Consider the following 17,153-nt stretch of genomic DNA (forward strand, 5'->3'; position numbering starts at 1 on the left):
CGATTGCAAAAAGTAAGATTCGATAATCAATAATAACTGCAATAACAATGCGAAAATAAAGTTAAAAGTCAATGCACAGTTCCATACACGTGCTCTGCTATACACGATGCACAAATTGCAATTTCAGAACACCAAAAACCAGTCAAACCACCCGTATATGTGGAGATCAAAAAGAAAAACGTGTTGTCAGCTCGGCAGCCATGACAATAAAAATATTATATTTATCAATATAAATTGGAAAACAACAAAGAAACTGAGATTTCGAGATGAACTTTCGAATGGAATAAATAAATAAATAAATTTCTGTGTGGAGAATAGAGAAAAATGCATTTTTGTGCCTTTTCCTATTAAATAATAGGGGACAGTTGTTAGGGTTAGGCAGTTTTTAGGGTTGAGCCACCACGTTTATTTCGTTTTATAGCACTAGCGCCATCTATTTTTTTACGTAAATTCTTGCTACTAATGTCAGCCATCTTTTCATATGAGTCGCAGTTAAGTATACGAACGTATACTTGAGTATTGTGCCACTTAGTGATATAGGCTCAGCAAAAACTTTTTTGTTGTGTCAAAAGAAGAGAACTAAGTGTAGAAGAAATATGCCAAAGACAAAATAAGTTTACAAAAATTGTTCATTAAGATGATAGAGTAGAATGGGGCGAGGCAGCCAAGACGGCACATTTTGGTTTGCGAGGCTGTTATTTAAATAGGTTTTTTCAATTTTAATATCGCTTTAGAAAGCTTGTCTCTTTGGCTAAAAAATCGCCATAAAACATTTTGACGTAGGTTGCACTTGAAAATTTCTACAACCCTTTTCCCAAAGGACCACGCTTTTGGCACATTTGTAAAAACGTGGGGTTAGGCGGCCAACTATTGCCAAAAACTTGTCTAAAGTGCCGTTTTAGACGCACTAGTGCGAGAAAAGAAGGGAAGTAGAAGATTCTCGCATAGTTCACCCCACCTTCCATGCTACTGAAGCACTGTTACCAACCTAAAATAAATATTTGATAACTAGCAAAAATAAAGAGATTCCACTGCGTATGCTTCTGTGTGTTGTTGACAGCAGACGATGCCTAACGTCAATTTCCCTCGGGATTACTAAAAACGTGAAACGAAAATTATGAAGAGTGATTAATGTCATAAAGTATTGAGATTTAAATAATATTGATTGTGAACGGGAAGCTTCGCCCCCGAAGCGCTGTTCTGCTTGTAGACAACACTAAAGTTTTTTCAGCATTACTACTGAGATAAATTGTTTACTTTTTGCATGTTATAAAAAATAATTATTTTGAGTTGGTTTTTTTGTTGTTGTGGAAAGTTATGAAGTAAAGTCAAAACTATGCCCAATCCTAACAACTTTCCCCTAAGTTTTTTTATAAAAGGGGCATTCTTTGTCAAATTTAACCCCTGTCCGTCCATTTTTAATTTCAACGAAAAAAATCATAATAGGGCTTAAATTACAGCTTAGAACCTATACTTTTATTTGCATAGTGGCCTTTTTTAAAAATTAAATATGGTGGACAAGTTAATGTTACGCTTGTGAAAAATAGTTCTATTTTTAAGTCTGTAATAATTATTTGTTTTAATAAATGTTTTATTTATGTTTTGTGAATTTTTTCGTTATTTAAAATTGTTTCTTTGTTCTTGAACCCCTGAGTAACAACTTTCAAGCAGAAAAGTACGATTTTTGAAAAATTTAATAAAATTCTACACAAACATTTAATTATTTTCATAAATAATAAAATTTTTACAGGAAATTAATTATTAATAGAGTTCTGAGTATAGTTTTAAAAGAGTTGTGGGGTTCCGTACAGTTTATTTAAATAGTTCTTAAATAGATTAAAACAATTTAATCATTCTTCAATACACTTTCCCACAAACTTTATAATTAACTTAAAATGATAAATAACATCATTTCAAGTAATATACATTTAGTACTGGCTATTTGTTAATACAAGAGGCCATAAAAACAGAAGAAGAAGAAGAAGAAGAAGAAGAAGAAGAAGAAGAAGAATTTCAAGTAATATGAGATGAAAAAGTAAAAATATCTAACAAAACATTATAAAAATATGTGACTTTATATACACTCTAAGAGAGGATAACTATGATAAATTATAATAATAAAATACTAATTAATAATTATAATAATAAAAAAGCATAATAGTATATTAAGCAACAAGGGTATAAAGGCAGCCATTTGTTTACGGTGATTTTTGTGACACTAGTGGAGGTCAAGGGCGCCGTAGGCGCCCCGAGACCGAAACGAGTGTCACAAAAATCATCGTAAACAAATTGGCTGCCTTTATTCCCGTGTTACTTACGATATTTTTTATTCCTAATGCACAAAAGTGGCGATTTCAGATAGCAGACAACAGGGAGAAAAAGTCATTCACTTGTTCGACTTATATAAAAATGGCGGCTGTTTTCTCCCTTGGGCAAAAATAACGCATGGGACCAGCGGTTATGTTTGCACATGGGAGAAAATGGACGCCATTTTCATATGGTCGAACAAATGAGTGACTTTACTCCCTGTCGTCAGCTATCTAAAAGCGCCATTTTTGTGCATGTGGGATAAAAATTCTTTTTATACAGAATTCGCACAAGAAGGGTTCATTGCAGAAAGGCCTAACGAGTCAGAAAAATGTAGGCTCAGCCGAATCGGATAATGACAAAAAAGTTATAGCAATTTAAAGATGGCTATACCTCAAGTGCACTTTTCAGACCAAAAATGGCAAAATCGTTTACTAATTTCTGAGCATTTTCATTTTTAAGAACTCATTTCATTCTTCTAAACCCTCTTAAGAAAATTTTTCTAATCTATGTATAATAGGGTGCCCATAAAATTTTTTTTTTTAATTTTCAACTCTACCCAAAAATTTTCTTCCTTTTTACGAAAAAGATGCCACCTATCTTACCAGATATTTTAAAAACGATTTAGAGGTCGCGACGAGCCGATTTAGCTTAAAAACACGTTTTTTAATGATTTTCGTGTTTTAAACGTATAATATTGAGTAATAAAAATAATTTCTTGTGACATATTACTTTAAATTTATTGCTAAATTTACTAAAAATTATTATGTATAAAAAATAAATTCTTTACAGACATTACAGTTCTTAAAATACAAGAATTTCTTAATTTTTCGGTTACGAGAACGATCGCGCGCTGCCGCGCGCGCGTTTTTTCTCTTGCATTTTTATTCTTTAAATTACAGTCTTTTGTATGTTAAGGTATCAATTTGAGTGACAGTTTCTGATAATAGGAATTTTTAAATATTATTCAATTTAATAAAATAATAGCCTATGTTGTGCGTAAAACAATTTTTTATACCTTTACACTTTTAGTTCTGTCTTTATCTGTTTCTAAATGTATCATTTCTAAAGTTTATGGTTTTGATAAAAAAAACAACACTTTTCTTTGCTTAAAGAAAAGCGTATATTTCAAGAATGGCACATTTTATAAAAAGTTTTGTACGATGAAGTTATAGAAAACCTTTTTATAATCAAAGTAATCTATTTGTTAAATAAATTTTGTAACATTTAAAATCTTCCATAGTAAATTTATATTTTAAAAAATAGTGATGAAAGAAAAACGTTACTAAATAAACAATTTTTAACTATTTTTCACTTAGCTAGCAAAAAAACATCTCTACTGTCAAAGAAAGCCATAAACAGAGGATATTAAATTAAAAATTTACTTTTGTTTCTTAAAATCGTTCCTACTTTTGCTGTAAAAAAGAAATATAAGTGTGGTTTCTGTAAATATTATACAAAAAATGTAAGTACTCCGTCATTTCGAAGAAAATAATTTATTTCAATATATGCTTTTCTATAAGATTCATGGGATGCAAAATTTCGTTAATAATCTTGAGAAATATTATCTTTAAACTTTTTTCAAAGTTCATTTGGATGAACTGGTTGGCAGTACATTAAAATACGTACAAATAAGTGACTTAATTATCTGAAGTTTGAACTATTATTTGAAATTAGGAAATTAAAACGTCTTTGACCAATTGATATGAAAGAAACGTGTAAAGAAATCTTACGTGTGAATCTTATTACAAAAAAATGACGTAATTTACCAATAACAAGCGTCGAAGAAAGTCTTACGCGTAAAGACAGCCATACTGAGACACACTCCTTTTTTAAGAAAAAAAAATATATAACGACTCAGACATTTTTATAGAAAAAATATTTACTTTTATTTCAATAATTCAGTGTAAACATAATTCTTGATTAGTAAATTAGGTCTTTGATTTCCTAAATATATAATTAATGATTCCCAAGATTATCACCTGTTAAAATACGACAACGTAGCAGATTGTTTGATAGTTCTAATACCTGCATTCGCGTTCCATTACATAAACCTTCATTAATACTAAGATTTCGAAGTAGCATGACAATACAATTGGCTCTTAATCGTAATTCATAAGGCGGGAAATTTGATGGATTTAAAGTATTTAAATACTCTTGTAAAATAGCATCATTTATACTTCCATTATCACAATTTTCGGTACTATCAACACTTGTATAAATTCGCTCACTTTTATTATCAAACAGTTCGAGCACCTTGTTGTTAATTTCATCAACATCAACATTTCGAGCAGACAATATTGCTACTTTTGCTAAATCATCGTATTTATTATTGATAATTAATTCTTCAAATATTTTATGAATGATATCACCATTTTCTACACATTGCTCTGGTGCTAGTATATTATTATCATTATCATTTAAAGTACCATTTCCAACTGATAATAAATATTCTGAAAATTCTTTTTCACCAGGTAAAGTTCTCATATTTTCTGTTAATGATATCACCTTAAAATGACTCCATAATGTGCTAGATTTAATAGATAAATTAACTAATTCGCTTCTAGTAGCATTAACTTTAACAGGCAATAATTGTCTAAAATCACCACCCAAAAGCATAGTTTTTCCACCAAATGGCATATCAACATTCATAAAATCACGTAATGTTCTATCAATTAATTCCATAGCATATCTTGGCGCCATTGGAGCTTCATCCCAAATAAAGACATCAACCTCTTTCAAAAATGTAGCTTCCTTAGATTGACTTTTAATATTTGATGTAGAGTCATAGAACAATGGAACAGGCATCCCAAATGTTTTATGTACAGTTTTACCACGGGGAAGTAATATTGCGGCAATGCCTGTAAATGCCATAGTACAAACACATTTTTCTTTACTTCTTAACAAATGGTATAAAGTTGTATAAACAAAAGTTTTTCCGGATCCACCTGGTCCATCAATGTAATAACATGAAGAAGATGGTATTCTTTTATCTTGAATAACTACATTTAATACTTCATCAACAATATCCTTCTGTTTGGAATTCAGTTTCACATATTGCATTTCACCAATCTTTTTATGTTGTTGCAATGACATTTCGTTGTTCGCTTGATTTTCTGTTTCAATACTTATTTCATTTAACTGTATCATTTCAGGAAAATTGCGAATATTTGATCCTTCATGCAACAGACAGTTAATTATATCATTATATGCTCTTTTATGAGCTTCATTAGATGGATAATTTTTCTGATAATCTTCAGACATAGCCTCTTTAAACTTTTCCCAAAGTTCGTTTGGATGAACTGGATGGCAATAAATTAAAATACGCAAAAATAAACGTCTTAATTGTTGGGGCATCATCCATACTTCTCCTTCTGTCAAAGCACGTTCCCATTCTCCATCATCTTCAATGAGGCCTAATGCTAAACATGCACTACGAAAAATGTCATGTACAATATTGTTGACAGTTCGCAGATGATCATAACTTGTAGCGCCTTTAACTACTATTAAAAGTAATCTAAGATGAAACAGTTCTGATTGACTGGGCGAAATTTAATACATCCGACCAATGACATTAAATGACCCTTTACGCTTCACCCATTTTAATGCATTTTCACCACGTTCTTTCTTAAAAACATAATAACATGGAATTTCTGCATATGTATATTGTCTAGCTTGTGGATCACGCCTATTTAAATCGAAATATTCTAATAACATAGTCCGTTTCTGTAAAGCTTCATTTATAGCATCATCATTTGCTTCTTCACTAATGGTTACAGTATGCCGATTAATTAAATGAACAGGTAATCGGAAAATAGAATTACTTTTACTCTGTAATGGTCTACCAAATATTCTATCACATGCTTCAACAGGACTAACATATCGAGTTTCAATAAAGTTTTTTATTTTATCATATTCTAAAGAACTTGTATTATTACTACTATCGGTAATTACTACAGCAGCATCATCATGTCCCTTAAAAATATATTTATACATATATTTTACGGATTTAATACTTGAAACTACTTCTACATTAATATGACAATTAAATAACTGTAGTAATGTAGGATTGTATGGAACAACGTATTGATTATCTGTAGTTCCTCCATTTAGGCGATCGTATTGTTTTGTATTAAGGCAGCGATACGTTGGGTATCCGTTTTCATCCATTATTGTCTCAGAACAGAATTGTTTTGGGAAACCTTTCAAACATTTACTATTATTATCTTTACACCAATTTCCACATGGGCCATGAATCATATTTTTCATAACGATGTCATGAAGTATAACATTTTCTGATTGACTTGAAATTTCTGCCAAAATATATTTGTCTACAATCTCGGGTGTTGTTATTTTATAATTTTGTTTCAAAGTCACTAATAAATGCATATGCGGCAATACACGTTTTTGATATTCAATGACATACACATAAGCAATCACTTCGCCAAATAATTGTTCCTTTACAATAGTATTAATAAGTTTATCTTTTTTTATGGTAAAAACACGCGATACAATATCTGGTCTGTCAGAGGCAGTTTGGTTAGGTAATAAATTTTCCTTAATTTCACGCCAGTTTGGATTACACGTCATCGTAATAAAAAGATCAGGTTTACCAAATTTTCTCACAATAGCCATTGCATCTTGGTAATGCTGTAACATATTTCTCGGAGAACCTGTGAAAGATGATGGAAGTATTACAATTTTCCCAACTTCATTGTTCGAATCATCAGCTCTTCTTTGTAAATGATCAATTAGACCTTCGTAAGTATCTGCACGAAGTTTCTTTTGATTATTTCGACAGAAATTTGTCCTATCTTTTTCAATTTTCACATAACTGTCGACAATCTATTACTGAAATAATCTACCACCCTTTAAAAATACATTGTTGTCCCTAGAAGCCATTCTATGCCTGATGTATGCAGCTCTTGATACACGTTTATTTGTATTAGCGCAGGTCAGATTTTTGCCCCAACCTCTTGTTCCATGTGGATAAAATAAAGGATATATCCATGGCTCAACATTGGGATTCATAGAACTTATATATTGTAAACTTTTTGTATTCTTATTATATACGGTAACATATGATTCTGGAATATCACCATCAGCAGTTGTAGTAAAAATTGCTGCAACTTCATTGACACTTTGTAAATTATAACGTCTACTATCCATCCCAGGCTTTAATCAAAATAATAATTGCATCTCAGGCTCAATTTCTGCATTATTTTCAGTCATTGTTTTTTTAATTTCTTCATGCATCATACGGTAGGACTGTGCAAATAGGTTACAGTCCCGAAGGGCTGTTTCAATTCCATCAACAATATCTCGGTTTAATTGAACATTATTCTTACAACAAATTTCGGAAGCTTCGTTTTGATGAACAATAAATAATTGTCCAAATGAAGGAGTATCGTTCCTTTCTGCATACAAAGATGTATTCATTTGATAATAAACCTGACCATGTATTTTGAAACAATATGGTCCTGGTCGTCTATTGTTAAAATTAACTAAGTTAGCGTTGAAAGAAGCAAAACCAAATGAATTATTGTAAGGTCGTATGTTATGAAGAAAATGCCCAGATAATTCGTGGGTGCCATCAAATAAATTTTGTAATATGAGTGGAGGAGCAGGTAGATCTTCAAGAATGACTTCGCCATGTTTACAACAATCATGAAATGAATTTTTTTTATTAGATACTCTTTCTGCTTGGAAATGTTTAGCATTACAATGCTCACATGAAATGTTCATCGCACCAGCAAAATGTTCTTCTATATGCGAGACTGAAATACTGTCAGAGAAATTTTGATTCTGTGCAGAATCCCGTTTTTTTGGCTATGAGTTTTTTAATAAGCTACATTTTTTTGACGACCGGAAATATTAGTATTTGCTAAATTTGCTGTAACAGTTACATTATCTTTTGCCAAAGATGTAGTAACAGTTGTAGAGGATTTTTCTGAATTTATATTTGATTTTGACACTGTAATAATACTGTCCTTTGTTTGAAGTGATTGAGGGTTAAGAATTATATTATTCTCTTGTTTTTTTTGTCGAAACTTTCTTTGATAAGCAGCATTCTTTTAAAGTTTCATGACATTCACTGTTAACTTTATGTTCACAAAGTTTTACATAAGAATGATCACGTGTAATGTTTATTTCATTACAATAACCCATCTCTATATGTGACTTTGAAATAATATCAGACTGATTTTGTTTTTGAACAGATGTATGTTTATTTTGGCGAGAGGTGCGCTTGTAAGCAACATTTCTGTCACGAATTGACGTTTTAACTTTAGAAGTAGAAATATTTTCTTCTGCTGATGATAAAGCTGTAGATGTGCTTTGGGGCCTCGTATTTAAAGTTTGCTCTGCACTAATGAATTCATTAGAATCCAATGATTCAGAGCGAACAATTTTATTATTTCTCGCTTTTTTTGTCGATATTTTTTTTGATAAGCAGCTTTTTTTTGACGTTTTATGATTTTATATTTTTCCTCTTCTTCAGGAAAATGAACCATAGCTCTTTTTTCTCCTTACTTCTCAGTTATTATTAATCTTGTATCTTTCATTCCATTGCTTGAATGAATAGAAATATTATTAACATCATTTGCTGGAATTAAAGGCAAATCTTCTAAACAACTATCAACAAAATTTTTTTACAAACATTGCTGGTTGAATTCAACGATGATAAATTATTGTCAACAATTTTATTTTCTTCATTTTGGAAAATTTTTTCTCTAGCTCGATTCCTAAGAAGACACTCCCAATTACATTCAACAGTCATAGTTCTAATATTAGTCGACCTTACTGACGGAAATTTACTTAAACGATTGTTTTTGAACATTAACATTAAATGATTTCTCATGTTATAATAATATTAGTAATTGACAGAGTGGGGAATAATATTAAAAAATATTGATGTTGCGAATGCTATTACATATATTCCACAAGCAAGACTATTGTTTGGTTGTTGATCAACAGTTGTGAAAACTACTGGAGGTTTAAAAGGATATCTACTTAAATATTTCCTTTGATCTTCATTTAAACATCCTTCATTAAGACTATCATAAATATAAAGTCTCATTCCATCATAATAAGTGTAAATCCAATGACCTTTCTTGATAGGTCCACTAAAAAGTATTTGAATATGCTTTTTACCTTTTTCAATCGGACTAATAAATTCAAGCGTATAAAAATACAAAGTGCTTTGCATGCTAAAAGCAGAATTTGATTCCCTTCTCAATAATTTTTCGAATTCATCAATATGAGTATCATTTAACATTCCTCCTTCAGTAAGTATAATATTAAAATCTTTAACACTTAAATTAACAGTTCCTTCTTTGTTCGACATGATTTCTTTCAATTTATTGAAAAGATATCGCTTCTAAAAAATAGTTTTTCATAAAATTAGTTAATTCAGAACACATGTAAATAATGTTACTATTGTCACATTTAACAGTAACTGGAATTTTTATCTTATCCTTTCTTATTGAAGATTATTAAGAATGTAAAGAATGTGTCTTCATCTATTAATATTATTAATATTATTAAATATAAGTATATTTTTGGTAAATTTTTCTGTTTTGTATCTGTTTAGTATCTGTTAATCTAGTATCTGTTAATAGAGTATCTGTTAATCTAGTACCTCTTGACTAAATCTCTGTTTATCAAGTATCTGGTATCTCGTAATCACATGTTATTTTTAGTACATCTTTAATATTCATAAAGTTTTTTCCAAAATAATAACTAACTACCAAAATGTTAAAAAACAAAATGTTAAAAAATCAATAATTAAGATTTAAAAAACAAATATTAATCAATATTAAATAATAATTATTACCACTATAATATAATTATGTACAAACATCAGAATTTAAAAAATCAATATTCTACATTTAGAAATCAAAATAACAGGCAAATGTCCTGTATTCCTTTAAACTTTAACTTTAATTAAATTAATGTATCCTTTAAACTTTAACTTTAAAACTCTAACTTTAATTAAATTAATGTATTTAACTTTAACCTTTAACTTTAATTAATAAAATTAATTAAATCCTTTAAATTAATAAATTAAATAATTCACACATTATATTTACAAACTCTTCCTAATAAATATATATACAAATAATATTAACAAAAAATTTAATTTGTATTTACATGTATTTTAATTTTAATACTTACGTACGTAACGTATGCAATGTACTTTAACTTTTTTTAAATGTACAAAAGAATTGCAACTTTTTTCAAATGTACAAAAGAATTGCAACTTTTTTCAAATGTACAAAAAAACAAAACCACAAAATTCACAATCAACACTTTCAGAAAAAAATCACTCAGCAAATAACAGCCAATACTTCTTATCGAAACGATACACTTGTCACACTTTGCAAATGGCTGACAGTTGCTGACACTTGTAATATTTTGTAATTTTTCATACCAACCAAAAAAAACTATGCGTTTCACACTGAGGTGAGGTTACGTAGCGGACAAACAATTGTTTGGAAAAAAAGATGCGCGCGCAACAATTTTGAAGCGTCTAAAATGAATCATAAAATTGAATATATTTTATTATTAAAACGAAAATTTAAAAGTGTGAGGTCACCATCATTATAAAATTCAGCCAATGAGGAACACTCATTATAAAATCAGCCAAAAATCAGCCAATGAGGAAAAAGTTCTACACTTGAAGTTAGCTGCTTTGACATCAGTAAGTAATGTCGTCTTGATTATATCCAATCAAAATAAAGGATTTTGAATTTTATCCAATCAAAATAAAGGAATAAAGGATTTTGAAAAAATAGCCAATCAAGAAAAAGTTCTACACTTGAAGTTAGTCGATCTTACGCATCTCGTTTTTAAGAAAGGACAAAGTAGGAAAACAACTTAATAATTTTCCATCCCAATGAATTGTTAATAACGAATTTGGATTAAAAGAATTTTTTATTACATTTGATATTTTTTTCCGATATTTTAATCTTTTTAGCCTAATTGATTCCGCATTACAGCTAACATTCTGCAAATTAAACTGTAATTCTTCGCTTCCCGATTTTTAATCCTGATGAAGTGATAGTGAGAGGTAACATGTCGAGAGCTCTTTCTGCTACGTCAGCATTTTCTAACCACCTAATGGAGCAGAACTTCAGAGGGAAAATACTGGAACCTGTATAAGTCGTGTACAAAGCTCTTCGAGCAGGCACGTCCTTGAAAACATTGTACAGTGCTCTTAAAAACTTTATAATATCCCAATCAGTAACGTTAAAACCTGCTTTGAAGCCATTGTGACAAGTATGGATGCCACAACTTCCCAACTCCAACAAAATTGCATCGCATTCATCAGTTTTCAAATAGACTTTTAGATCCTTTACGAACTTGAAATTTACGTTAGGACCATCCATAGATATTTGCATTATCTTATGTGAACTTAATGGTTCCAAAGCCTTCAAAAATGCTTCCAACAAGTCGGAAGCTTTAGCACTTCCTAAGAAGGCCGAAGTCAAATACCTGGTACACACTTGATTCGTCTTGATTCGTCAAAGCCTACCACATAGCGAGGGCAGTTAATTAAGACTTTTATCAATTCCTGTTTAAAATAAGGAGCTATCCTGAAAACGATAGTGTAACCAATTTTCGTCCTTTGCAGTTAAAGTTTTTGAGCTATTTCACTGTCAGAAAATATAAGCTTGAATAAAGTGACATCTTTAGCAGCAGTTCTCATCGATTTGTGGGTCATTACAGATTGGAGGCACAAAATAATCTCTGCTTTTGTGATATTCTCTTGAAGAAGGTAAGATTTCATTCCACGGACTTCTTTCTTCTTGGTCATTTTAGGTTCCTTAACAAAAAAGAACAAATAGATAAATATTACGTTAAAAAAACTAAAATCTGAATTTAAGTATACAATACTTTTAAACAGGCGCCAAAAAGATATTCTTAAATTTAGATTTACGTTTTTTCTGTGTACTATTAACAATTTGTAAATATATAATCTAAGCCATAATTAAATTAAAATTAATGTAAAATCAAACCTGAAATGATTTTTCGGAATTATTCGCATCAATTGGAATTGACACTGATATAGGAACTTCTGTTGCTGATTTACGAGATGACAGTTGTGCTCGAATATCTACAGTTTTTTGCACTGCTAAAATTTTTTCTTTGTGTTTTTTACCATTCATGTGACTTAAGAGACTCCGTAGACCCATACTACCAATAGCTATATTCTTTAAACATGACGAACAATATGCAGATTGACTACCACTTGAACTTTTTTTTAACCAGACACTAAATATCGGGTCAGAAAGCCACTGATCTTGAAATATGCAGATCTTGAACAATATGCAGATTGACTACCACTTGAACTTTTTTTTAACCAGACACTAAATATCGGGTCAGAAAGCCACTGATCTTGTCGAGTGCGAGCAAGGCATTGTTACAAATTTAAGAGCTGCTGAAGAAATATAAGAAATTATTTAATTAATAATTTATCTTATAAAATGAAGTAAACAAAAAAGTGAAAATTTTATGAGTAAAAAGTGGAGTGTATAAAAAAATTTATTTTAAATTAATATTTACAGCGATCTGTCTCAAATAAAAAAAATTAACAACTACATCGTAATTTGTAATATTTTGATTTTTTTAGATTATTCATATTCATTTATTTTTAAATAGTTCTAACGTATTTTTCACAGAGAAAAAATTATGAAAAAAAACTTGTAAGTGTTCACTAAATAAAGAAAAATGTATTTATTTATTTTAACAAAAGCTATTGTAATGTTGTAAAAGTAAATTTATACAAATAATTTAAAAACTTTATTAATTTTAATTATAGTGATAAATTTATGCATAAAGTTATATAAAACAAAAACTTGAAAATATCGCAAGTTATGAAAAATCTTTAAGATTTTGAGATACAAACATAACCTACAAAACTGATAATTAAAATTAATAAAGTTTTTGAATCATTTCTATAAATTCACTTTTACAACATTACAATAGCTTTTGTTTAAAATAAATAAATACATTTGGTTTAGTGAACACTTACAAGTTTTTTTCATAACCTGCAAAACTACATAATAGTATAAATTTGATAGATCTTTGTACTTACCAATTTAATATTATATTAATGTTTATATAATGTAAGGAGTACTTGCCAATTGCTGTATTAATTAAAATAACTTTACATTTTCACTGAAAACACTGAGATTAAGTTTATTTCGTTATTATCAAACAAATGTAATCAGACTGTATAACTATGACATGAAATAGATTCCATGAACTATACAATGTTTACGCAGGGTTGGGTTATTTAAAATTTTATGAGAGCGAAACGAATCCACCCGTGAATTGTTTTTAGAATTCTTATGTCGAAACTTGATTGGCTATATAGCTTAGGACAAAGAGAAAAAGGCCAATCAAATCATGCACGGATATTGTGAGCTGGAACACCAAATGTCAGGAAACTCGTTTGCGAGTTTTCATAAAATATTTAATGGCCACTAAAATTCAAGGTTTTTAAAAAAATTCACGTCCAATTCACGGTTTTCTCAAGGTTTGACAAAATTCACGTCCATTTCAAGGTTTTCAAGGTTTCAAGGTCCGGTGGCCACCCTGAATGAGGATACGAGCTATCTCGAAGCAAATTTAATGATGCAGCTGAACGCGGAGTTTCCTTAATCCAAACTTACAATTCAATTTTAACAAATCAGGAAGATCCGAAACTTTTTCTTCTTCAAGTTGTGGAACAACATCGCCAACAATTTCCAAACTCCCGAAAAGCTACACTAGTTCAAGGACTTAAAAGTGATTCAGATTTTTTTCTGGATTTAATAAATAATGTTACTTAATTATTCTGATGTTTATATATTAATGATGTTATTACTTGGTCGATAAATTAAAAAATAAGACTGTTTTTATTTTAAGTTTAATATTTACGTTTCAATAAAATCGATTTAAAAATTATGAGTTTAAAAAATTAAGTTGAGTTTTAAAAAATATATTTTTTAGTTATTTATACATCTAAAATAAAAAAAATTTCAATATTTAAAATTAATATTTGTACTCAATAATAATATACAATTCTCTTCAAATTTATAAGCAACAGTCAGAGTTTATTTTCCTTGTTTTTAGCCGCGAAATTAGCAAATTCTTATATTTCTGTATCTTTAGCGGCTTCAAAAAATGAGTTTTTGTACATAATAATTTTTAGATTATTCAGCGGTAAATTTAAAGTAATATTTCACATGAAATTATTTTTATTACTCAACATTATACGTCTAAGACTCGAAAAATATTAAAAAACGTGTTTTTAAGATAAAATGGCTCGTCGCGACCTTTAAATCGTTTTTAAAAAGATTGGTAAGATAGGTGGTACCTTTTTCCATAAAAAGGAAGAAAATTTTTGGGCAGGGTTGAAAATTGAAAAAAAAAAATTTTTATGGGCACCCTAATGTATAAAGAATTTATTAACAGTATGTGACTGTTAGAGCTCTAATCGTAATTTTTAATCATTTTTCTCTGAATTTATTAAATAAATTAAGCTAAAAAACACTTCTAATCTAACAAACGAAATCGAGCTGGATTTTCCTAAAGAGAAGAAAGTAAGCACCTAGATTAGAAAACCCATTGTACCAGACTCCAGCTCGCACCTTTATAGCAACCCCTTTGGAGTCATGTCCTTCTCCAGAAGTCCAGTATCTCTTCTAACGATAGGTTGCTCACCTGCTTAGAGTCAATAATTTCTTGACCCCAACTAGATAGCCTGATCCTAGCTAACGCTGAGCATTCAGATAATATATGAGTCGAAGTTTCGTTACTCTTCTCACACAATCTGCACATAGGTGAAACTTGTCTACCTATTTTATGTTGATGGTAATTCAATAGTCTATGACCTGTGAGCAGACGAACTACGGTTCTAACTCTGATCTTATCTAGTTCTAGGAGATAGCTCGCTCGCCTCTTGTTGAGTATTAGCCCCAACAGAGTTTTCGCTTGCCTTCCCACCCCAATGCCCGCCCACTACTTCTTATGTTCCTTTTGACCCCATCTTTCTATGGCTCCCTTAACCAATCACGGCATTATTGCCACTGCTGGTTCAGGACCTATAAATGCCGTCTCGGACGAGACGGTCCCAGACAAGTTTTTATTCTATTGTAGGATTTTTAGAGCCCCTAAGGCCGCCTGACTACCCACACAAATACTAATCCTCTTGCCCTTTGTATCGTTTTGAATGGACATTTGGGCGCAAGTTAAAATCGCACAGACCTCGGCCTGCCAGACCGTGGCAAATTGTCCTAGCGACTCAGACACTTTAATGCAGCCAGTTTTTCGATAGATTCCGAAGCCTGCACCGCAATCCATCTTAGAGCCGTCTGTATACCAGACTTCGTCCCCAAGTGGGAAACCTTTCTTCCAGTCCGTTCTGGAAGGTGTAATGATATTAAAGCGGGGATTACATTTCACCCTCTTGATCATTCTATCTTGCACCATACTTAATTCTGGGATTCAAAGATTTGAGCTTGGAAGCTTGTTGTGTATACCACCAAACTTCCACCTTCACTGCGCGGTTAACCTGCTTATAGTAAGATAGAGCCAGTTGACCATATTAGGCCTTAGTCACCACGATGACCCTGTCGCCGTTCTACACGCATAAAAAGGAGTACAGAACCTTCAATACTAATATTCGAAATGTTCCTTCCAAATCAGCTTTTTATCTAGGATTACTCCCAGGTACTTAGCCGATTCGGAAAAAAAAATTTCTTTTCCATAAAATGTCTGTTACTTCAAACTCGGTACCTTATATTTTCTTGTGAAAACTACTATATTCGTTTTCTCTGGGTTTACAAAAAGTCCAGTTAGATTGCACCAATCCTTGACAATCTTAAGTGCACGTTCCGTAAGTTCTAAGAGGGTCTTAATTAAGTGCCCTCTTATAATTATAAGGAAATTATCCGCATAACTTTGCGTATAATATCCCTGACTATTGTCGTTTCTAATTAACTCATCTGCCACTAAGCACCACAATAAAGGAGAGAGAACTCCTCCTTGTGGGCACCCTTTTGAGACAAGGCCTGTTACATTAGCCTCACCATACTTCGCTTCAAGGGCCCTTTCACGAAGCATGCTGTCGATCCACTTAATTAGCGGCTCGGGCACACCTCGCTTCCTGGCTGCCCTACAGATAATTTTGCTAGAGGTGTTAGGGAAGGCACCTTCAATATCAAGAAAGGTACCAACTGCATAGCCACCACTACTAATTAGTCCCTCAATTCTACCTACTGCAGAATGGAGGGCTGTTTCTACTGAGAAACCTGCTCTATAAGCATGTTGTCCCTGGTGTAGAGGACAATCCCTAAGACATTCCTGTCTGATAAAATTATCCACCTGTTTCTCTAACGTCTTTAATATAAAAGAAGTTAGACTGATTGGTCTGAAGTCCTTTGCAGCAGTATACCCTGACCGACCGGCCTTCGGAATAAATACAACCCTCGTCATTTTCCAAGACTCCGGTGTGTAACCAAGAGCTATACACGCTCTCATAATTTTACACCGAAGTAGCCTAATACATTCCAATCCCTTTTGCAAAAGAACTGGATATATCCCGTATTCCCCTAAGGCCTTAAATGGTCCGGGAAGTTTACTTCCACGAAAAAAACCATAAAATCTCTAAAAAAAGAAAGTGACCGCCTCAACTAGTAATTTTATAGTTTTATAATAATTAATTTTTAAAGTATTAAAACTTTTGCACCTCACTGCCCTTTCTCATCATATTTTAGAGTTATTCACAAAAAATTAGCTTAATTTATTTTATATTTTAAAAGAAAAATGATTGAAAAATTAACATTGGAAATCTAATA

At 31.1% G+C, this 17,153-nt stretch overlaps 2 protein-coding genes across 2 annotated transcripts in view; one reads left to right on the plus strand and one right to left on the minus strand.

Moving 5' to 3' along the window:
- Positions 1–4,266: 4,266 nt before the first annotated feature.
- Positions 4,267–6,477, minus strand: LOC122504097. Its single transcript, XM_043614995.1, has 5 exons — positions 6,324–6,477; positions 5,867–6,170; positions 5,634–5,824; positions 5,256–5,423; positions 4,267–4,463 (listed from the first exon to the last, which is right to left on the minus strand). Exons 1-5 carry the CDS (start codon positions 6,475–6,477, stop codon positions 4,267–4,269), a joined length of 1,014 nt encoding a protein of 337 aa, XP_043470930.1.
- Positions 6,478–11,970: 5,493 nt separating this feature from the next.
- The window catches only part of LOC122504070 (cadherin-23), a 123,442-nt gene continuing 118,259 nt past the window's right edge, over positions 11,971–17,153 (plus strand). Inside the window, exon 1 of the mRNA XM_043614962.1 lies at positions 11,971–12,085. The gene's annotated coding sequence lies outside the window, so the exon portion shown is untranslated. The remainder of the gene's footprint in view (positions 12,086–17,153) is intronic.

The sequence above is a fragment of the Leptopilina heterotoma genome, unplaced genomic scaffold, assembly GCF_015476425.1.
Source record: "Leptopilina heterotoma isolate Lh14 unplaced genomic scaffold, ASM1547642v1 Lhet_278, whole genome shotgun sequence".
In the NCBI taxonomy this organism is placed as follows: domain Eukaryota; kingdom Metazoa; phylum Arthropoda; class Insecta; order Hymenoptera; family Figitidae; genus Leptopilina; species Leptopilina heterotoma.